Source organism: Dendropsophus ebraccatus, chromosome 9, assembly GCF_027789765.1.
Source record: "Dendropsophus ebraccatus isolate aDenEbr1 chromosome 9, aDenEbr1.pat, whole genome shotgun sequence".
In the NCBI taxonomy this organism is placed as follows: Eukaryota; Metazoa; Chordata; class Amphibia; order Anura; family Hylidae; genus Dendropsophus; species Dendropsophus ebraccatus.
The window spans coordinates 110,137,660-110,162,030 of record NC_091462.1 but is presented as its reverse complement, the minus strand read 5'-3'; the positions used below and the strand labels follow the sequence as shown (position 1 = coordinate 110,162,030).

Here is a 24,371-nt window from a genome sequence, read left to right as displayed (position 1 = left end):
CAAACAGTCCACAAAGGAAAATGTAACACTGGCATACACCACAAAAGTGCAGCTCAGTCTCCAAGTAATACTGCCAATCACTGCTTAGGTAATATCAACAGACCAGTCCATCTCCATATAATACTGCCAGAGAGTGCTCACATAAGTTTCTAAATAATCTCACTATTTACTTTCACAAATCATTTCATCTCCATATAACTGCGCCATACAGTCCACGAATAGCAAACTGCCTAAATATATGAATAGTGACTACATATGATACTGCCATATGGTCGAATCATAGTGCTACAAAGTAGTAATTTCATACAGTACAATTTATAATGGCACCCAAAAATACTGCTGCAATCCCACGGTGATAGATCCACATATACATATACCGCCACACAGTCTAGATATAGTAGTGCCATATACTGCCTCAATAACCGTGCGATGCAGACCAGCACCAGCCATAGGCGATAGAGAGCTGAACTTCCGCAGACATAGAAATCAGTAGAACAGGTGAAGAAAGTGACGAGACAGAGACGAGCGGCCATGTTCCTCTGGATGAAAACTTGGAATTCTTATATATTTTAATATATTTAAAGCATGGTGAAAAAACAGCACAAGATTGTTCCATAGACAGTGCTCTCCAGAAATGAGAGAGAGAGAGAGTCCGAAAAAGAGACAGAAGGAAAGAAACATGCGGGGGATGGGACACGCATACAGAGAGACGGACTGTGTTATATGGGAAAATGAGAGAGAGAGAGAGAGAGATGAGAGGGGCGATACCTAAAGAGAGAGAGAGAGAGACCCTGTGGAATCAGAGATGGACAGAGACAGTACGAGACGGTGAGAGAACAGAAAAGGAATCTGATTGTATGTTAACCCCTGAAGCTTCCTTTTTACTATCACGTCATCCAAGTGACTTCTCACGGTTCTCGTGAACTCAGAACAAAGGTGTCAAAAAGCACAAATGTCGTAAGAAAAAAAAAACCCACACTGCTTCTTCTCCCTGATCTTCAAGGGGGCAGGTCATGGAGGGGAGAGATGAACAGTAATGTCCTCCATCTGGATGAAAGCAGTAAGTCGAGCAACAGCATCAATGTACAGGCACTAGGGCAAGCCGGGAAGATGTACAAGGGACGGAACCCCTCCCGATCCAAGCAAAGGTTTATACAAGGTATCTCCTGCCTGATGTCCCTCTGGTCACAGTCTACACCACGTCATACAGTCTACCCTACGCATCTGGCGGCATCAACATTAGGCAAGATACGGCACGACAACCACCAAAGGCAAACCAAGATCTTCTTGAGTGTAGAAAGTAGCAGGCAATCGACTCAACGTGACCGAGCTTTGGTGGTCCTCCATTATTTTACGTCTAATGTCTTGGTTTCTTTCGATGTGCCACCACCACCACAACTCCCATAGGACACTTGAGTCACCAAAAGCCATCGTGAAGGTGGTTCCTCTAGGACAAGATATTGAAACGTTGAGCAAGAAGTAGCAACAGGCAGATGTTAGAAACGTCCATACTATATATAGAGACCAAAGGTCGACAAAGTGTAAAAAAAAGAAAGGCGACACTAGAGTGCGGTACAGGATGGATCCTTCCAACTACTCCATCTGAGCCATACGGTGGAGTCCAGACCTTACAACAGCCAAGCAGAACCTTTCTAAGAAAACTCTCCATTAAAAGAAGAAACCCCATAATCCGGCAGAAACTCTTCATGTCGCTGGTACTGTATTCTTTGATCTTCCTAACTTTGGGATGTAAAAAAAATCCAGAATCAACTCCAATCCAGAAGTAAACAACCAAAAATAATCATCTTTGTCAGCATTAGTAACCAAACGATGGAGGACCACCACTGGGCCTGGACGCAACACTCCACAATGTGTTGTACTCCACCTCACACCATAGAATCCTTGCAGAGAGAGAACGTCGATGGGGTTTCGGATGGGAGCCGGCTCTACTTGTTGTGAGTATCAATCCACGACAGAGAAGACAAGAGATGAGGCGCGGGAAATAATACAACCCTGACTTCGGGACATGGAATGAGGTCTTCACAAACCGGAGTGTGAAATATCTCCCAGATTTTGCTCTCTACTTTGTCAGCAAATCAATGACTCGGGTGTCATACTCCCGCAGCCAGAGTCTCCGGTCAGTGCTGGGAATGGTTTCGGAGGATACTGCTCGAATATTTTTGAACACTCGGCTCCTGCTGATTACTCGATCACCACGCAACGAGGCAGGTGCTGCGAGAAGTACTTGAAGAGCTCAGGAGTGGCACCAGGACAGTTAGTGAGTTCCAGTTCTTCTAGGTCCTGAAGCTGAACAAGACCCGAAAGGCCGGTGGTGGTGAGAAGAGGACAACCTGTAGATAGACCGGGAGAATGATGAGTATCTAAGGGACATCTCTAACCACCACCAACAATCCTACTGTTCTCCAGCCACCAACATCCAGCACACTGTGCTCCAACTACCAAGATCCAGCACACTGTCCTCCAACCATAATCATCCAGCACACTGTCCTCCAACCATCATCATCCAGCACATTGGTCTCCAACCACCATCATCTACCATACTGGTCTCCAACCACCTTCATCCAGCACACTGTGCACCAGCCACCATCATACACCATACTGGTCTCCAACCACCATCATTCACCACATTGGTCTGCAACAACCAACATCCAGCACACTGTGCTCCAACCACCAACATCCAGCACACTGTCCTCCAACCACCAACATCCAGCACACTGTGCTCCAACCACCAACATCCAGCACATTGGTCTCCAACCACCATCATCTACCATACTGGTCTCCAACCACCATCATCCAGCACACTGTGCACCAGCCACCATCATCCACCATACTGGTCTCCAACCACCATCATCCACCATACTGGTCTCCAACCACCATCATCCACCATACTGTTCTCCAACCACCACCATCCACCATACTGTTCTCCAACCACCAACATCCAGCACACTGTGCTCCAACCACCAACATCCAGCACACTGTGCTCCAACCACCATCATCCAGCACATTGGTCTCCAACCACCATCATCCACCATACTGGTCTCCAACCACCTTCATCCACCATACTGGTCTCCAACCACCTTCATCCACCACCATACTTGTATCCAACCACCAACATCCAGCGCACTGTGAACCAGCCACCATCATCCACCATACTGGTCTCCAACCACCATCATCCACCATACTGATCTCCAACCACCATCATCCACCATACTGGTCTCCAACCACCATCATCCACCATACTGGTCTCCAGCCACCATCATCCACCATACTGGTTTCCAACCACCATCATCCACCATACTGGTCTCCAACCACCATCATCCACCATACTGGTCTCCAGCCACCATCATCCACCATACAGGTCTCCAACCACCATCATACACCATACTGTTATCCAACCAATTTCAGATAATAGAATGTGCAACAAATGATAAACTTACCGGCCAGAGATAAGAGACGTAAACTTTTCATTCCCAGGAGATGTTTCAGACCAAAATCTTGTACCTGAAACAGAAGATGAAGCTTTAGTAATCAGATTCATCTAGTATCACACACAATGAGCTTAGATATAGCAGCTCAGCATTACACCTGATAGGCTTACAGTAAGAAAAAGTAAGTGAACCCTTTAGAATTAGCTGGATTTCGAGACCAATACATTTTGATTGGATTGTTCACAGTTATAGACGACCACCATGTAAGTAAACTAACACACAGTTATACCGCTCATGTTTTAGTGATCATTTTGTGTAAACATCCACAGAGCAGTGAGAAACAGTGACCTCTTGAATTTAAAGGGATTGTACAAAATGAATAATTCCAAGACACTGAATGTCAGGAAGCAAGTGGCGGGGAGCAGAAGGCTTCAGTTGTCTTCTGCTCTCCGGACAAACCCTTAAAGTCAAGAGCTCACTGATTCTTTCTCCCTGTTCTGTGGATGTTTACATGATATGATCACTAAGACATGAGATGTAGCTGTGAGTTATCATCCACCAGCTCAACAGAAAGTATCACACATGAGAAGATTAGATACAGTATCACACATGATAACATCCAGTATAACATTAGAAGCCATGCGCTAGGACATGGATGCTACATCGCAGTAGTTACCTGGCAGCACCAGCGGAGGTACAGGCTGCGGAGTGATGACATGGTGGACAGGTAGCTGAGCCCGGTGTCTGTGATCCGTACACACCTGGAGAGAGTAACACAAACACTAATGCTATATCCCTCATTGTGCCCATAGAGCTTAGAATGAGTTATTAGCCTGATGGAAACAGATATAGATTAGTGCTGGGGGCGCTATTGCATTGAATCCTAGGGCCTATCGGCAGTGGTGGAGAGTGGTACTGCAAGTCAAGGAGCAAAGGGGCTTCTTCAGGCGCCATCTTGGATAGGCTACCATTTGGTTTGAGAATGACTATGCCATCCGGCCTAGCACCCACCTGTCCAGGACCAGCTCCTCCAGCTTGTGCAGGTCACAGGCGATGTACTCCAGTGCGGTGTCTGTTAGTCGGGGGCACCAGGACAGGTCCAGCCCTCGGAGTCTTCTCAGGTTTTCAGCCACCAGCTCCACCCCATCATCCGTCACTTTGGAGCACCCCGAAAGGCTGAGGACAGTCAGGTTGGGCAGGCTGTGGACCACGTTGACCACCCCGTGGTTGGTAATCTCCCAGCAGGAGTGGAGGCGCAGTGTATGGGTGGCGCGGCCCTGTTTGGCGGTAAAGTACGCCAGCGCCGTGTCCGTTACGTGGTAGGCCTGAAGGTTCAGTTCGCCCAGGTTGGGGAGGAGTTGGGAGATGGCGGCCACCGCGTCATCCGCCACATTGATACAGTCACTGACACTAAGAGATGTGATGCGTCCGTGTAAACTGGACCACAGGCCGGCCTCCGTGAAGTCATTACACCCCGACAGCTCCAGCCGGACCACCCCCTGCATCTGCTCCAGCATCACCTGCGGGGACAGCAAACCTGGGGATTTATCATCTGAGGAAACACATGTCAACGGTGTCATTGTCTGTACAGCGCTATGGAATATGTCAGTGCTTTACAAGCCACAAACCATAAGCAGGTAGGTGCTAACAGAATACATACCTACACTACTGCAATGCTGTACATGACCACCAGGTGGCAGAAGAAATTACCATATACTGTACAGGGGTAGAGAATTAGATTGTATTATATCTAACATTTACCAATATAGTTATAAGGAGAGAATAAATAGTGTATAGTGAGAAAGCTGCCACACAAGTATTCCTTATATAGGGGGCAGTATTATAGTAGTTATATTTCTGTATATAGGGGCAGTATTATAGTAGTTATATTCTTGTATATAGGAGGCAGTATTATAGTAGTTATATTCCTGTATATAGGAGCAGTATTATAGTAGTTATATTCCTGTTTATAGGAGCAGTATTATAGTTATATTCCTGTATATAGGAGCAGTATTATAGTAGGTATATTCTTGTATATAGGAGCAGTATTATAGTAGTTATATTCCTGTTTATAGGAGCAGTATTATAGTAGTTATATCCCTGTATATAGGAGCAGTATTATAGTAGTTATATTCCTGTATATAGGAGCAGTATTATAGTACTTATATTCCTGTATATAGGGGGCAGTATTATAGTAGTTATATTCCTGTATATAGGGGGCAGTATTATAGTAGTTATATTCTTGTATGTAGGGGCAGTATTATAGTAGTTATATTCTTGTATATAGGAGCAGTATTATAGTAGTTATATTCTTGTATATAGGGGCAGTATTATAGTAGTTATATTCCTGTATATAGGAGCAGTATTATAGTAGTTATATACTTGTATATAGGAGCAGTATTATAGTAGTTATATTCCTGTATATAGGGGCAGTATTATAGTAGTTATATTCCTGTATATAGGAGCAGTATTATAGTACTTATATTCCTGTATATAGGGGGCAGTATTATAGTAGTTATATTCTTGTATATAGGGGGCAGTATTATAGTGTAGGGTGGAAACCTCCTTTATAACCATTATTACTAGGTCGATGAAATCTCTTCTTTACCTCTAAGCCAGCATCCGTGATTGTTGACCGCTTTAGACTCACAGACTTCACCCCCTTTTTGGACAGTGGATAGTTGTCAATAAATTCACAGATATCCAAATCCGATACTCCGACCAAACAGAAAGAATCAAAACCACGCACAGCGAATCCCTGCAGACTGACAAACTCCTTCTCCCCCGTGGGTAGGATGTTGTATAGTTCCTTGGCATGTAGGACTGGCGTCAGGCCTACCCAGAACCTGGGCTGGTACAGAACCCGCCTCCATGTCTTACAGACCTGTGCCAGTACGCACTTCTCACAAGCCGAGAAATAAGAGAAAAGCCGGTTTAGGATTTTTTCATCGAGGGCCAAGTGACAATCCATTCCCTGACCGTGGATTCTGTCCAATGAGGGCCCACACGGGATTGGTGGGTTCTCTTCTCCGGGGCTAAGGCCCAGTGGGATAGTGTGGGTTGGGGGAGGCGGAAGGATGGGTAACACTGAAGGGGGGACATGCTCTTGGTGCTTGGGGAAGGCTTGACTTAAGATGGATGGCACAGAGGGCGGTTGGCATATACGGTTCTTGACAGCTGGCGTCCCTTTGGTGATGCTGGCGGAGCCCAGCCCGTTGGTAGGTCCAGGGATTTTCACTAGCCCATTCCTCGGTAAACATTGGGCCTTGGTGTCTCCGTTTGTTGTATTCGACATGTTTTCAACTCACTACAAGGAAGAGAAGCATAAGATATGGGTCAGGTTCAAGATTGCAATATAAAAGACTGTTATGGTGTGCAATACACAGCAGGGGGCGATGAAGAGCACAGGACAAAGCTCCTCCCACAGGACAGAGAATATGACATCTGTGTCCTGTCCTCAGACATGGTGGGAGACACCAAGAACAAGGACTTTCTAAAATATCATAACCATGTGATCAGGGATGATCCCCACATCAGTCACGGTGCGATCGGTCACGGCAGGAGTTTCCCTTTAAGACCCCAGACAACGAATATAGTCAGGGATACAGACGGCAGAGGGTTGGGACGTTCCTCCTCGCACATGTACGCTCTCCATGGTGCTGAAACACAACGTCCTGAATATACGGAACATTCAGAGCAATAGTCTGCAGCCTTTGTAACCATCACTGCGCTCCGAGCATGCTAGGAGTTGTAGTCACAGGAAGTTATTCATTTACACTGAGGACACCTTATTTACTATACACACACGTCATTTACTTAGTATAGTACGTTCCTTTATATTACAGTATCTTACATAGAACCATGGCTGTCTAAAGTGCACATAGTGCTAGTTAGTGGGCCGAAAATCCTGCTGTCACCTAGGCCCCTCCCCTCCGAGTCATCTCAGCCAATGAGCAGAGCTAATTAGTGTCACTTGACCCTACAGTCCTGACTCCTTGGTAACAGGGAGAGCTCTGTTGCTATGGAGTTAGAGGGGCGGAGCTCAGTTTTCCCGGCTGCCTGGCTGGCACTTTGGGGGCAGATTTAGTGGGTGCAGTTGTGCCCCCCCCCCCCAGTTCTACTGTATACATGAAGGAAACTTAACTAATCATAAGACTTTTCTTTGTCAGGTCGGACACAAAATGGTTACATAAACACACTGATACTGACTGGGGGCGGCCATTTTTGAAGGGGTAGTAAAAAACTATTAATGTGCAGTGAAGAGGGAGTCTATTTTCAGTCCTGGAGATGGCGGATCAATACCGCTACCTCCAGACAGGTTAAATAATGTACACGCTCCATTATTGTGTGTGTGTGTGTGGGGGGGGGGGGGACGGGGACGTGTAAACGCTTTTCATAAAGGGCCATAAAGAAGATGCTCTCGGTACAATTAACCCTTTCATCACTACAGCTGGCTGTACAACACCGTTAGTCGTCACCTAATCTGTCTGTCCTGAGGCCTATGAGATGAAGCAGCCACCATCATAAACACACGGTTTAAGGACTTAAACTATGAGTCTGGGCCCGAGCAAAGAGAACTCCAGCAATTACACAAGGATTCTTTCTTATATAGATGTATCTGTGACTTAAAGGGGCTTTACCATTAATTGTGTAAACCCTATACCTGTGTAGCTCTCATTTCAATGATAAGAGAGAGGGGTTCCTTATTTCCGGGAGACAATTCAGTCCAATGTTATTGTATTCGGAATATCAAAGCTGTGACCAAGCGCGATTTTATTCAGATTGGGAGGAAGGGGCGGAGCTGTCTCATCAGTGTTTGTGGGAAATACTGACACTTGTGGTGACTAGTGGAACTGCAGGCTGTATAGATTGTCACAGAAACATCGTACAGTAATGGCGGATGTGTCATTTTAATCAGGTGGACGAGGTCTAGAAGGGAACCATGGTGACAACTGTATCACACAAAGACTTTCAGCTCCGGCATGATGACGATTCTGCATATGTTAAGATTACAGCCATTATACTGGAGCCTTCTGGTAGATACTAACAATGAATGCGGCATCCTGTCTGTTACCTGATAATCACACGTGAAGCTCGGAGAGTGCCCCCCCTCCCCCGCCCACGTAATTATAAGGTGATGACAATTATCTTATATCTCCAATGATCCGTACTGATGACCCGAGCGCCAGAGGGGGAGAGACCGCCGGACCCCAATGGAAATCACTGCTGAGATGAAAACCAATGAGACCAATGTATCTACAGGAACAGGGTGCTACCTAGCTGCTGTATCTAAGCCTTTCATGTGTGATACAGTCTGCCGAGCAACTGCATCTAATGCATGACGTAACATGAAATGTGTAACACTGTCTGTTCAGCCATGTATCTAAGCCAATCATGTGTTACTGTCATTGAGGGTATCTTCTGTCACTGTTTAATAAGCCACTGTATCTAAGCCTATGAGTGTGACACTGTCTGCTGAGGTTCAGTATCTAAGCACATCATATGTGATGCTGTCTGCTGAGCCACTGTATCTAAGCCTATGAGTGTGACACTGTCTGCTGAGGTTCAGTATCTAAGCACATCATATGTGATGCTGTCTGCTGAGCCACTGTATCTAAGCCTGTGATGTGCAATAGTATCTGTTCATCCAAAGGATCTAAGCCTATCATAGCTGTGAATGTATACTGAGCTGCTGTATCTAAGCCTTATGTGGTACTGATTTTTTTGATCCAGGGTAACTATGTATGATAGCTGACTAATGTGTGACACTGTCGGTGAAGTTTCTGTATCCAAGCCAGTCATGTGTGATACTTTCTACTAAGTTGCTGTATTTAAGTCTATTGTGTGCGATACTGTCTATTAAATTGTTGTATCTCAACCTATCATGTGTGATACTGCTTACTAACTCGTGTAACTAAGTGTATCTAAGTTTATCATGTACAATACTGTCTACAAAGCCGCTGTATCTAAGCCTATCAAGTGGTACTGCCTCTTACGCCGCTGTATCTAAGCCCATCATGTGTGATACTGCTTCTTACACCCCTGTATCTAGGCCCATCCTGTGTGATACTGCCTCCTACGCTGCTGTATCTAGGCCCATCCTGTGTGATACTGCCTCCTATGCCGCTGTATCTAAGGCCATCCTGTGTGATACTGCCTCCTACGCCGCTGTATCTAAGGCCATCCTGTGTGATACTGCCTCCTACGCTGCTGTATCTAAGGCCATCCTGTGTGATACTGCCTCTTACACTGCTGTATCTAAGCCCATCCTGTGTGATACCGCCCCCATGGCCCTCTGCCAGCTAGCAGCATTACACATGTATCATGGCGCTGGGATGCAGTGTGAGCGGCTGGTTCCCGGCTGAGCGCTTCCTCCCCGCACCAGCAGCATGGATGTGATGGATGTGTGGGAGAGAAGATGGTGGACTGTCAGCAGAGAGGAAGAGGTGGGAGGAGAGCAGGAAGGCAGAGATGAATGTGGCAGAGACAACACCATGTGGGAATAGGAGACGAGAATAGGACGGATGATGCAAGAGCCGAGCACGGCCGAGGGCGAGATCACTGCGTCTTCCTCAGGGGGTTTGGCGGTAGCTGGCGCCGCTCCATCCTATTCTGAGAAATGTTTGCCCATGTAACGCTTGCTGTCGTGTTCACACATGTCACTTGCCGGGCTCCATTATCATTCACACCATCCACCATATGCACCGAAGCGTCCAGCACAGCCTCTGCCTGCTGCCCCCCCGCCCGCAGCCTATATACTGCCCCCCCTCCGCCCGCAGCCTATATACTGCCCCCCCTCCGCCTGGTGCCTATGTACTGGAGCACCCCGCCCTCCCTGTGCCTATATACTGCCCACCCCCTGCCCGCAGCCTATATACTGCCCCCCCTCCGCCTGGTGCCTATGTACTGGAGCACCCCGCCCTCCCTGTGCCTATAGACTGCCCCCCCTGTCCCGCCCTGTGTCTATATACTGCCCCCCCCCGCCCGCAGCCTATATACTGCCCCCCCTCCGCCCGCAGCCTATATACTGCCCCCCCTCCGCCTGGTGCCTATATACTGGAGCACCCCGCCCTCCCTGTGCCTATAGACTGCCCCCCCCTCCCGCCCTGTGCCTATGTACTGGGGCACCCCCCCCCCCGCCCTGTGCCTATTGGCAGAGGCAACACCCTCCCCCCACCCTGTGCCTATATACTGGAGCACCCCATCCGGCCTTTGCCCCTTTGCCTATAGACTGGGGTACCCCCCCTTTCTGTGCCTAAATACTGGGGCACCCCCCTGACCCATGCCTATAGACTGGGGCACCCCCCATGTGCCTATAGACTGGGACAACCCCACCCTGTGCCTATATACTGGAGCACCCCATCCGCCCTATGCCCCTTTGCCTATAGACTGGGCACCCCCCCCTGCCCCCTTCGCCTATAGACTGGGCACCCCCCCGCCCTGTGCCTATAGACTGGCCCCCTCCCCCATCCTGTGCCTATATACTGGAGCACCCCATCCGCCTTTTGCCTATAGACTGGGGCACCCCCCCTCTGTGCCTAAATACTGGGGCACCCCCCTCCCCTGTGCCTATAGACTTAGGCACCCCCCATGTGCCTATAGACTGGGACACCCCCACCCTGTGCCTAAATACTGGAGCACCCCCTCCCCCATGCCTATAGACTGGGGCACCCCCCTTCTCCGGTGCCAACAGACTGGGGCGCCCCCCTCCTCCCCTCCCCCCCCCCCCTCGGCCCCAAAACATGGCTGCTCTCTGTCTCCTGGTTGTATGATTACTTCACTGAGCTGCAATCCCAGATGCAACCAGAAGCGGCGCTGTTTATAAGAAAACAGCCATGTTTTGCTAATGTTGCCCCTTTAAGCCGTGATCTGACCTCATCTATTGGGTCGGTAACAATGAACTCTGGGTAATGGCCGCATTATATTTAGTTCTGTATTGAACGATGCAACTCCCAGGAGGAGTCCTTGGCAGAGAACGTCCACAGTTATCTTACACGGATAAAGAGGCAGCTAGAGTCTTAAAGCTTTGAGGATCTTAAACCGTCCCTTCAAATCAAAAGGTCCAAGAAGCACAAATGTGAGATAAGGCCGAGCGGCCGGTGAACCATCTGCCAGACTGGGAACCACTCCCAAGTGCCCGCATTATACTGATTCTTGTGCAGCTTCTGCAGTGTCCCGATACCTGTGTCCCAGCTACAATGCAGAAACTCGCGTGGAGGAGGAATCGCTTGTGTTGTGTCTGGGCCTCATAAGTTTTTCTAACCCCTGGAGGGACGAGCCGGGATACTAAAAAAATTTGGAACAAATAGAGTGCCACCCCATCCTCACAAGTGTATGGATGACACGGACGTCTCCTGGACCGTCACGCGGCTGTTTTCCACTTTGTCGGGGATGTCGGGGTTAAAGGTCACCCATTAATTGTTCCCGTTTCCTGGGGGCCGATGCTCCAGGCTCAGAGCGCATGAATATTTAATAAAGTATTGAACATTGTTTTTTCCATATCTTGAACAAGAATCGGAATTCATCCGGGGGGGGGGAGAGGTCTGGGGGAAGGGAGGGGCAGTTCTGGGGGGAAGAGGTCTGGGGGGGAGAGGTCTGGGGGATGGGAGGGGCAGGTCTGGGGGATGGGAGGGGCAGGTCTGGGGGGAAGAGGTCTGTGGGGGAGAGGTCTGGGGGATGGGAGGGGCAGGTTGGGGGGATGGGAGGGGCAGGTCTGGGGGTAGAGGTCTGGGGGATGGGAGGGGCAGGTCTGGCGGGGGGGGGGGGGGGGGTCCGATGGAGGGCCCCATCCAGGGAAATGATCTGAAAGTGAAGTCTCACAGTTCTTGTAATGTATATAAGAGCCCCTCAGAATCCCTCTAATTCCTCCCTAAGATGGCCGCCTGCTGCCCCGGAAAGGTGAGGCTCCGTTGCAGTGTGTCAGGAGGGGCTGACACCATGGTACAGCTTTACATACAAGGGCAGACATCAGTGACTTTTATAAGTGGCCATGTTTCATCTTCTTCACTTCTGACCAAGATGTGCTTAGCCTGGACGGACAGCATCTGGGGCCTATAATTTAGGCGGCCGAAGCGCAGGTTGTTGCCTAGCAACTGCCTTTAACATCCCCCCCCATTAGCACCGTGCTGTCATAAATTTTTGTCAAGAGGATAAAACCACTTAGAGGGATGGAGAGCGATGGAGGACGCTTCCTGGGTGACTGCGCCCGCACAAATCATTACTTCCCTGCAATTGTCACTTCCTTCCCTCTAAGTAAAAGGAAAATAGACCCTAAGTGTTTGCCATTAAAATGTTCTCGCTGAAAAGCATCACAATTGCTGCAAAATTATCATCACCTACACAAACAGGGCGCTCTATAGAGACACACAACTGTACCGGGCCAAGCGACCGCCTCACCAGCAACTACTCCTCCAAGTATCACTGATACTGCACACCATAGTCCTGTACTATAAGGAACAACCCCTCCCCTTCATTTACTTGTATATAGGAGCAGTATTATAGTAGTTATATTCTTGTATATAGGAGCAGTATTATAGTAGTTATATTCCTGTATATAGTAGCAGTATTATAGTAGTTATATTCCTGTATATAGGAGCAGTATTATAGTAGTTATATTCTTGTATATAGGAGCAGTATTATAGTAGTATATTCCTGTATATAGGGGCAGTATTATAGTAGTTATATTCCTGTATATAGGAGCAGTATTATAGTAGTATATTCCTGTATATAGGAGCAGTATTATAGTAGTTATATTCCTGTATATAGGGGGCAGTATTATAGTAGTTATATTCTTGTATATAGGGGGCAGTATTATAGTAGTTATATTCCTGTATATAGGGAGCAGTATTATAGTAGTTATATTCTTGTACATATAGGAGCAGTATTATAGTAGTTATATTCTTGTATATAGGAGCAGTATTATAGTAGTTATATTCCTGTATATAGGAGCAGTATTATAGTAGTTATATTCTTGTATATAGGAGCAGTATTATAGTAGGTATATTCTTGTATATAGGAGCAGTATTATAGTAGTTATATTCTTGTATATAGGAGCAGTATTATAGTAGTTATATTCCTGTATATAGGGGGCAGTATTACAGTATATTACTGTATATAGGAGCAGTATTATAGTAGTTATATTCCTGTATATAGGGGGCAGTATTATAGTAGTTATATTCCTGTATATAGGAGCGGTATTATAGTATTAAGGATTTTATTCTGGTGTTAGGAGGAGTGATGGGCTGGGCTGTGTTTGTTGTATTTGTCTCCTTCCTCATTACATTCGCCTGACATGTTTATTACACTCTGTAGGTGCAGCATCCAGTGCTCTGTAGTTTATTGAGCATTTATGCCTGGTGTTATGAGGTTGTATTTGCTGCAGACGTCGGCGTACAGCTGAATTATTGCCCTTATTATGCGGCCTGTGACAGGTTCTCATGTAATATTCTATATGATATGTCCTTTGAGTACAAACATTATAATGAACACCGATGCTATAGACTGTAATGCACATTATGCACCACCCCTTAAAGGCTACAAGGTATGAATGAGGTTCTTTAAAAAAAATGAGAAAAAAACAACAACTGTATTTGTGGTTTTCTTGGCGCTGACAGTCAGGACCATGATGCTTTGCAGTAGGACAGTGCAGGGTAAAGTAGGCGTGTCTAAGTGGTCCTTATCACTTAAAGTGACAGCTACGTATATTTTTGGATCATGGTGTTTGTAGTCTATTTTGTGTAGGATTTAAACGAGAACCCTTAGGGATGTACAGGAATATGCTGGAAGGCAGCTTTATCCGTTCCTACGCCCGGAGCAGTGACATAGTGGGATCAGTTAAAAGCCATAGAGGAAAATGAATTGACGTTAATGCTGTAAGTCGATGAGATCGATTCAGAATTGGTTTGATCCAGAGAGAAATCATGGGCTGACGGTTTACGATGCGTCCTCGGGAGAGCGCTGAGTGAGGCAGCCATGTACTTAGTCATTGTAAATGAGGACGAGCTGACAGCCGCCGTGTTTTATGGTAATGACACACTTCCTGCTCAGGGCTCAATGGAGACAAAGCCATGAATGAAAGGGGACGTGAGGTCAGAAGGAGATCTCTCCCGATGCCATGGTGCACCGAGCGGCTGGCGCCTTGCTGCTTCCACCCACGGAGCTGAACATTGCCGCACTGTCAGGGGACGTGGCAGGCAGTGGAAACACAAGCCGGGCTCAGCGCTCAACGCTTGGTTATTTCCTACGTCTTCACATAGAGAGAAGCGGCCAAAATAAATCAACGCGTCGCTGTGTAGACTGTCTGTGAATGGAGGGAGGGTGAGAACCGGAGGAACCTGCTCTAAATAGGTTATCCAGGACTAGGAAAACATGGCTGCTTTCTTTCAAAAACAGTGCCACTCCTGTCCTCAGTTTGTGTATGGTACTGCAGCTCAGTTCTATTAACCTCTTCCCGACCAAGGACGTAACTGTACGTGCTTGAACTGCCGAGATCCCGGTGCTATTAATATCCTGGGACCGCAGTTATTAGCGGGCGCGGTCCAATCGCCACACCCGCTAATGAGCTGTTTAGATGCAGCTGTCATAATGATCTGTTTAAGCTACCTGGCCGGGCCTCAGCGTCGGGATGACGCTGATCCCGGATCGGTATTCTGCTGATCTGGTGTGCAGTAGATCAGACCAATAGAGCACCGATCTAATGGATCAGTGCTCGGTAATATACGCAGCATTGATCTCAATGGGAGATCAGTGCTGTGTATATAGAAGTCCTCCAGGGGGATCTATAAATAAATAAACAAACATGTTTGGTATCGCCGCGTGCGTAATCGCCCGATGTATTAAATTATCCCATTCCTGATCTCACACGGTAAATGGCGTAAGCGCAAAAATCCGCCAAAGTGCAAAATTGCAAATCCAGAAAAATTGTAATAAAAAGCGACGAAAAAAGTCGCATATACGCAATCAAGGTACCAATAGAAAGAACACATCATGGCACCTCACACAGCCCCAAAGACAAAAGGGTAAAAGCGTTATAAGCCTAGGAATAGAGCGATTTTTAGGAGCATTTAGATTTTTAAAACGGTTTTAATTTTTTAAAAGCCGTCAAATAAAATAAAAGTTACACAAGTTACCTATTGTTGTAATCTTACCGACTTGAGGAACATAGATAAGAAGACAGTTTTACCATAGGACAAACTGTGTAAACACAACCCCCCTCCCCCAAAATAAAAAAAAATGCGTTTTATTTTCAATTTCACTGCGCAAATATTTTTTTTCCCGGTTTCACAGCATATTTTATGGAAAAATTAAGTCCGACATTGCAAGTACAATTAGTGGCGCAAATAAAAAAGGGTTCATGGGGGTCTGTAGGTGGAAAAAAAGAAGTGCTATGGTGTTGAGTTGTAATTCTGCACACAAGCTGAGGACTGGGGTGGCGCTGTAGAAAGCAGCTGTGCTTTCCTAATACACTAGAACCTGGCACACATCCCCTCTAACACCCTATACATCTGCTTGAACTATGTTACTGTGAGGAGCAGCATAGAGGGGAGTCATGTGACCTGGTATTGGCTATTGGTCACGCTGTGATTGGAGGGTGATGTCATAATGACAGCAATGAGGTCACATGCCTGTGATTGAACAGTGGAAACATAAAACAACAACACTGAGCCAAAGGAAACACAAGTGACGGAATGCTGCACGTATGACTGACAGCCGAGAATGTCCGAACATGACAGCCGAGAAACATGTTTAACAGGAAGAGAAAACAATATATTTCTTGTGTAATTGATAAAACAAAACAAAAAAAGTGCATACCTGTGTATAAGGATGAGGAGGGGTCTGATATCTGTGTATTTCGAGGAGGAGGGGGTCAGTAGTAGTGATAAAGTTTCACCACTAGATGTTGCTGCACAGCTGAAGTATGGAAAGGGTTATTGTTTACTTGTGTGTCACATGTCTCCTGTGAACCTATGGGAGTATCTTCTTCTTCTGTCCTATCATCTCTTACTTTACTTCTTCTTTATGCACTATTTACCCATTCACAGTGCACCTTACAGGGAGCTGTAGATAGGAAATCATGTGGGTAGAGGAAGTGTAGAGGTCATTTGTGTTGGACTTTGTAGGGATCGGCACCGGCACAGTATGCACACACTCCTTGGGACATTTCCCCTCTCTGTCAGTGGTAGCACCAATAGTTCGGCGGAGGCCGCCTTTGACGACAACAACTGCGTGGCTATTCTGGCGCCACTGCTCAGCTTCAAGATTCCGGCAAAACTGCCTCCACTACCTCCGCTGCCGCAGAGAGTCCACCTCAGCAGGACTCCGCATTTCCTGGACATTCTGAGAGAAGTTGTCCCGGCTAAGCAGCCACCCTTCTGTCATCCGGCGGCAGAACGGGAAAATGCACCAGGCAAGACAGCACTGGCAGTGACAGCTCAACCCCGGACCAGTGACACAGCTACCCGGTGGGTAACCGCATCAGAGCTGGAGAAAGAGTTCATCAGACGATTTGACCAACCGCGCCCAGGTGAGAAACCCTTAGAAAGGTGGAGAGCCACTGTAATTTCCGTTGATAAGGAGGAAGGCTTCAGGGTCATCCAAGATTCCTACATTGGTGAGCATATCCATGTGAATTGTCGGGCCGTCAAAAGGTCATATCTCCCTGCAACTCACCATAACCTAAAGGAGGGTAAGATCATTGACTATACCTCAAATATATTTGAGATAGAAAAGTGGGCCGCTATTGTCACCAGACCTAAGTTTTACATCCAGGAACCGTTTAAGGCCACTGCATCACAGGACTGGAATGAAACCTGGGAAGCTTACCACAGGCGGAAAGCCATGGAAGAACAGGTTGTTGTGGCCAATACCACAAGTTCCAAAGCTCCACCATTACCTAAACAAGATATCAGGCGGAGAGCTGCTGCTACGGCTTCTGTTGCCACTCCTGCTGCAGCTGTGACAGATGCCCCACAGTGTCCCAGGTACAGCCCCAGGTCACTTACAACGTTGCTGTGACCACAACTCCAACTCCAGTAACCACCACTTCCACAGCGTCCACTTGCAATATCCCCTGTTAAAGACCCTGCACCCGGCATTGCCGTGATTCCCCTTTCCTTCCTTCCCCTTTCTTGTGAGGAACAAGCCTCGTTGTTTTACAGAACTGACGCATCCTAGCAACAATCAGGGTGTATATGGACAGATGCATCCAGTGTTCCTGATTTTATTGTGGACAATTGTATTATTGCCCAAAACAAAAAAAAAGTTGTATAATATATATCTGTATTTTATAACCCATGCTGTGCCTTATCCAAATGTCCAGTCTTTTTCTCAAGGTGTTATGCCATTGACGGCTTTTCTCAAGTGGGGGAGTATGTGATGTCCAACCACGGGTGTTGCTATTGGATACACCCTTCACAAAAGCCTTTACTGTAAGTGGTGATGTAGTAGTGATAAAGTTTCGCCACTAGATGTCGCTGTGTACTCAGTTGCTGCACAGCTGAAGTATGGAAAAAGTTATTGTTTACTTAAGTGTCACATCTTCTTCTGTCCTATCATTTCTTAATTTACTTCTTTATGCACTCTTTACCCATTCACAGCACACCTTACAGGGGGCTGTAGATAGGAAATCACGTGGGTAGAAGAAGTGTAGAGGTCTTTTGTGTTAAACATTGTAGGGAAAGGAAGCAAGCTAGAACGCTCCCTAAAGTGGCTCCTTTTGGGCCCTCATATGAGGTCTTTGGTCACTAGACTTTGTAGAGCTAGGACGCACCTAACAGTTTCTCCTCAAGCAACCTTACTAAGCACTATGCAGTGTTAAACCCATTACAGGAGAGGACAAGTCAGAGATTATTTCAACCCACGCCGTGGACTAGGAGAGTCACAGTGCAGGACAGTATCCACAAAAGGCAAAAAGCTAGGAACTGATCCGGATAGAGCAAAGTTGCTAGAAGCCTATGAACTTTATCTCGCAGTTGTCAGCAGGAAACCCTCAGCTTTCCACTCATCAAAGGTAACAGGGTCTGGGACTTGTGTCACCCTTTAGGACGGGTCCCCCAACACTGGTAGGGCAACATGTGGTTCATTTCGACAAAGGTCGATGCATGGGCACAAGTATTCTTATATCACTACCTCATCCTCCAACGTCCCGGCAGAGGACATTAGTGCTTGGGTTGGGGCTCTCACAACATCCTCCTCTCTGCTCCTCTGATTCTTCTATGTATCTCTCAACACGCAACCCAGTCAGCACGACTGTACTCCTCGCTATACTCCTATCACAGATCAGGATCCTATATTATCAAGTGTATTATCAAGTGTAAGGTATCCTGTCAAGGCACAGCTGTATGTTCTGCTGCACACAAGTACTTTCAGAGTAAACAAGAGATTATTTATGGTAAAGAGACTGTGATTCTTCGCCCTGCACCAGCACAGTATGCACACACTCCTTGGGACATTTCCCCTTTCTGTGGGTGGCAGTTCCAATAGTCCGGGAGGGTCACTACACCACTCGGGCCCAACGTGATAACAGCCCAGGGGACCCCTCAGCAGCCCGGCAGGTCACTGTCCACAGGGGAACAAGGTACAAGCGGCCCTTTAAACTTAAAACAGGTGTGCCACCATACCTGTGTGCCCAACCGTCACTGGCATCACGATATAACACACTAGGGTCCGGCACTGATATCTGTGTATTAGGAGGTGGAGAGGTCAGTGTCCTGATATCTGTGTATTAGGAGGAGGAGAGGGAAGGGTCCATTTACACAGAAAGATTATCTGACAGATTATCTGCCAAAGATTTGAAGCCAAAGCCAGAAACAGACTATAAACACAGAACAGGTCATAAAGGAAAGCCCGAGATTACTTTTCTTTTCAAAGCCATTCCTGGCTTTGGCTTCAAATCTTTCTGTGTAAATGGACCCTAAAGAGCTAAGTAGAGTCACATGTGGTATATTCAGCTGATTGGACGGGATCTGTACAGACTCCGCCCCCTGTCTATATAAAGGTGTCACAGCTGACAATGTATATCAGAGCAAACACCAAGCTTTGAGGAGGAAAGGGCTACCTGGAGCTCAGAGACAAGACTGTGTGGAGGAGGAAAGAGCTGCCTGTAGAGCTCAGAGACAGGACTGTGCGGAGGAGGAAAGAGCTGCCTGTAGAGCTCAGAGACAGAACTGTGTGGAGGAGGAAAGAGTTGCCAGTAGAGCTCAGAGACAGGACTGTGTGGAGGAGGAAAGAGCTGCCTGTAGAGCTCAGAGACAGGACTGTGCGGAGGAGGAAAGAGTTGCCAGTAGAGCTCAGAGACAGGACTGTGTGGAGGAGGAAAGAGCTGCCTGTAGGGCTCAGAGACAGGACTGTGCGGAGGAGGAAAGATCTGCCTGTAGGGCTCAGAGACATGATTGTGTGGAGGAGGAAAGAGCTGCCTGTAGAGCTCAGAGACAGGACTGTGCGGAGGAGAAGGAAAGAGCTGCCTGTAGAGCTCAGAGACATGATTGTGTGGAGGAGGAAAGAGCTGCCTGTAGAGCTCAGAGACAGTACTGTGCGGAGGAGGAAAGAGCTGCCTGTAGAGCTCAGAGACAGAACTGTGTGGAGGAGGAAAGAGCTGCCTGTAGAGCTCAGAGACAGGACTGTGTGGAGGAGGAAAGAGTTGCCAGTAGAGCTCAGAGACAGGACTGTGTGGAGGAGGAAAGAGCTGCCTGTAGGGCTCAGAGACAGGACTGTGCGGAGGAGGAAAGAGCTGCCTGTAGAGCTCAGAGACAGGACTGTGTGGAGGAGGAAAAAGTTGCCTGTAGAGCTCAGAGACAGGACTGTGCGGAGGAGGAAAGAGCTGCCTGTAGAGCTCAGGGACAGGACTGTGCGGAGGAGGAAAGAGTTGCCAGTAGAGCTCAGAGACAGGACTGTGTGGAGGAGGAAAGAGCTGCCTGTACAGCTCAGAGACAGGACTGTGCGGAGGAGGAAAGAGTTGCCAGTAGAGCTCAGAGACAGGACTGTGTGGAGGAGGAAAGAGCTGCCTGTAGAGCTCAGAGACAGGACTGTGTGGAGGAGGAAAGAGCTGCCTGTAGAGCTCAGAGACAGGACTGTGTGGAGGAGGAAAGAGCTGCCTGTAGAGCTCAGAGACAGGACTGTGTGGAGGAGGAAAGAGCTGCCTGTAGAGCTCAGAGACAGGACTGTGTGGAGGAGGAAAGAGCTGCCTGTACAGCTCAGAGACAGGACTGTGCGGAGGAGGAAAGAGCTGCCTGTACAGCTCAGAGACAGGACTGTGCGGAGGAGGAAAGAGCTGCCTGTAGGGCTCAGAGACAGGACTGTGTGGAGGAGGAAAGATCTGCCTGTAGGGCTCAGAGACAGGACTGTGTGGAGGAGGAAAGAGTTGCCAGTAGAACTCAGAGACTGGATTGTGTGGAGGAGGAGAGAGTTGCCAGTAGAGCTCAGAGACCTCAGGATAATGTGAAGGAGACATATCTGTAGAAGACAAACCCATCTCTACTGCCCTGAGAGCTCAGCGGCCTCCACAATTCTTACATGGAAGTAGATGGAACAATCTGGACTCTTCCTAGAGCTGCTGCCTCACCAAACTAAGGGCTTATTCCCCCATTCCATGGAGAACAGAAGCTATGACAGGGCAGCCTCGTACTGGACTCTTTCGCTGCCCATCATGATAAATATGATGCCGGGAGCCGGGAAACTGAATCAATGCGGTGCTGTAATAGCACAGCTACATCATTACAGTTACTACACAGGCAGTGCCCATCACCTGCCCCATACCATCCCTACAGTGAGGAGGAGACCGGGCACTGCCCATCACCTGCCCCCATACCATCCCTACAGTGAGGAGGAGACCGGGCACTGCCCATCACCTGCCCCCATACCATCCCTACAGTGAGGAGGAGACCGGGCACTGCCCATCACCTGCCCCCATACCATCCCTACAGTGAGGAGGAGACCGGGCACTGCCCATCACCTGCCCCCATACCATCCCTACAGTGAGGAGGAGACCGGGCACTGCCCATCACCTGCCCCCATACCATCCCTACAGTGAGGAGGAGACCGGGCACTGCCCATCACCTGCCCCCATACCATCCCTACAGTGAGGAGGAGACCGGGCACTGCCCATCACCTGCCCCCATACCATCCCTACAGTGAGGAGGAGACCGGGCACTGCCCATCACCTGCCCCCATACCATCCCTACAGTGAGGAGGAGACCGGGCACTGCCCATCACCTGCCCCCATACCATCCCTACAGTGAGGAGGAGACCGGGCACTGCCCATCACTTGCCCCATACCATCCCTACAATGAGGAGGAGACTGGGCACTGCCCATCACCTGCCCCTTACCATCCCTACAGTAAGGAGGAGACCGGGCACTGCCCATAACCTGCCCCATACCATCCCTACAGTGAGTAGGAGACCAGGCACTGCCCCATCACCTGCCCCATACCATCCCTACAGTGAGGAGGAGACCGGGCACTGCCCATCACCTGCCCCATACCATCCCTACAGTGAGGAGGAGACCGGGCACTGCCCATCACCTGCCCCATACCATCCCTACAGTGAGGAGGAGACCGGGCACTGCCCATCACCTGCCCCATACCATCCCTACAGTGAGGAGGAGGAGACCGGGCACTGCCCATCACCTGCCCCATACCATCCCTACAGTGAGGAGACCGGGCACTGCCCATCACCTGCCCCATACCATCCCTACAGTGAGGAGGAGGAGACCGGGCACTGCCCATCACCTGCCCCATACCATCCCTACAGTGAGGAGACCGGGCACTGCCCATCACCTGCCCCATACCATCCCTACAGTGAGGAGGAGACCAGGACCTGCCCATCACCTGCCCCCATACCATCCCTACAGTAAGGAGACCGGGCACTGCCCATCACCTGCCCCATACCATCCCTACAGTGAGGAGGAGGAGACCGGGCACTGCCCATCACCTGCCCCACACCATCCCTACAGTGAGGAGGAGGAGACCGGGCACTGCCCATCACCTGCCCCATACCATCCCTACAGTGAGGAGGAGGAGACCGGGCACTGCCCATCACCTGCCCCATACCATCCCTACAGTGAGGAGACCGGGCACTGCCCATCACCTGCCCCATACCATCCCTACAGTAAGGAGACCGGGCACTGCACATCACCTGCCCCATACCATCCCTACAGTGAGGAGGAGACTAGGCACTGCCATCACCTGCCCCATACCATCCCTACAGTGAGGAGGAGACCGGGCACTGCCCATCACCTGCCCCATACCATCTCTACAGTGAGGAGGAGACCGGGCACTGCCCATCACCTGCCCCACACCATCCCTACAGTAAGGAGACCGGGCACTGCACATCACCTGCCCATACCATCCCTACAGTGAGGAGGAGACGGGGCACTGCCCATCACTTGCCCCATACCATCCCTACAGTGAGGAGGAGACCAGGCACTGCCCATCACCTGCCCCACACCATCCCTACAGTAAGGAGACCGGGCACTGCCCATCACCTGCCCCATACCATCCCTACAGTGAGGAGGAGACCGGGCACTGCCCATCACCTGCCCCATACCATGTCTACAGTGAGGAGACTGGGCACTGCCCATCACCTGCCCCCATACCATCCCTACAGTGAGGAGGAGACCGGGCACTGCCCATCACCTGCCCCATACCATCCCTACAGTGAGGAGACCGGGCACTGCCCATCACCTGCCCCATACCATCCCTACAGTGAGGAGACCGGCCACTGCCCATCACCTGCCCCATACCATCCCTACAGTGAGGAGGAGGAGACCGGGCACTGCCCATCACCTGCCCCATACCATCCCTACAGTGAGGAGGAGGAGACCGGGCACTGCCCATCACCTGCCCCCATACCATCCCTACAGTGAGGAGGAGACCAGGCACTGCCATCACCTGCCCCATACCATCCCTACAGTGAGGAGGAGACCGGGCACTGCCCATCACCTGCCCCCATACCATCCCTACAGTGTGGTGACCGGGCACTGCCCATCACCTGCCCCCTACCATCCCTACAGTGAGGAGAAGGACGGCACTGCCCATCACCTGCCCCATACCATCCCTACAGTAAGGAGGAGACCGGCACTGCCCATCACCTGCCCCATACCATCTCTACAGTGGGGAGACCGGGTACTGCCCATCACCTGCCCCACACCATCCCTACAGTAAGGAGACCGGGCACTGCCCATCACCTGCCCCCATACCATCCCTACAGTGAGGAGACCGGGCACTGCCCATCACCTGCCCCCATACCATCCCTACAGTGAGGAGGAGACCGAGCACTGCCCATCACCTGCCCCATACCATCCCTACAGTGAGGAGGAGACGGGGCACTGCCCATCACCTGCCCCATACCATCCCTACAGTGAGGAGGAGACCGGGCACTGCCCATCACCTGCCCATACCATCCCTACAGTGAGGAGGAGACCGGGCACTGCCCATCACCTGCCCCATACCATCCCTACAGTGAGGAGACCGGGCACTGCCCATCACCTGCCCATACCATCCCTACAGTGAGGAGGAGACCGAGCACTGCCCATCACCTGCCCCATACCATCCCTACAGTGAGGAGGAGACGGGGCACTGCCCATCACTTGCCCCATACCATCCCTACAGTGAGGAGGATACCAGGCACTGCCCATCACCTGCCCCATACCATCCCTACAGTAAGGAGACCGGGCACTGCCCATCACCTGCCCCATACCATCCCTACAGTAAGGAGGAGACCGGGCACTGCCCATCACCTGCCCCATACCATCCCTACAGTGAGGAGGAGACCGGGCACTGCCCATCACCTGCCCCATACCATGTCTACATTGAGGAGACCGGGCACTGCCCATAACCTGCCCCATACCATCCCTACAGTGAGGAGGAGACCGGGCACTGCCCATCACCTGCCCCATACCATGTCTACAGTGAGGATGAGACCGGGCAC

The 24,371-nt window shown here is 49.4% G+C and overlaps 1 protein-coding gene across 4 annotated transcripts in view; it reads right to left on the bottom strand.

The window, feature by feature from the left end:
* Positions 1 to 564: 564 nt before the first annotated feature.
* Positions 565 to 24,371, bottom strand: part of FBXL16 (F-box and leucine rich repeat protein 16) — a 59,172-nt gene continuing 35,365 nt past the window's right edge. For 3 of the 4 annotated variants that reach the window (XM_069982176.1, XM_069982177.1, XM_069982174.1), the window contains 5 exons: positions 6,058 to 6,756; positions 4,461 to 4,969; positions 4,126 to 4,210; positions 3,459 to 3,522; positions 565 to 2,351 (listed from right to left, as the gene is read on the bottom strand). In XM_069982176.1, coding sequence (XP_069838277.1) covers positions 2,203 to 2,351; positions 3,459 to 3,522; positions 4,126 to 4,210; positions 4,461 to 4,969; positions 6,058 to 6,744 — 1,494 coding nt within the window. In that variant the 5' untranslated portion in view covers positions 6,745 to 6,756 and the 3' untranslated portion in view covers positions 565 to 2,202. Of the gene's footprint in view, positions 2,352 to 3,458; positions 3,523 to 4,125; positions 4,211 to 4,460; positions 4,970 to 6,057; positions 6,757 to 7,302; positions 7,379 to 24,371 lie in introns of those variants that run through there. The other variant, XM_069982175.1, reaches the window with a different exon arrangement.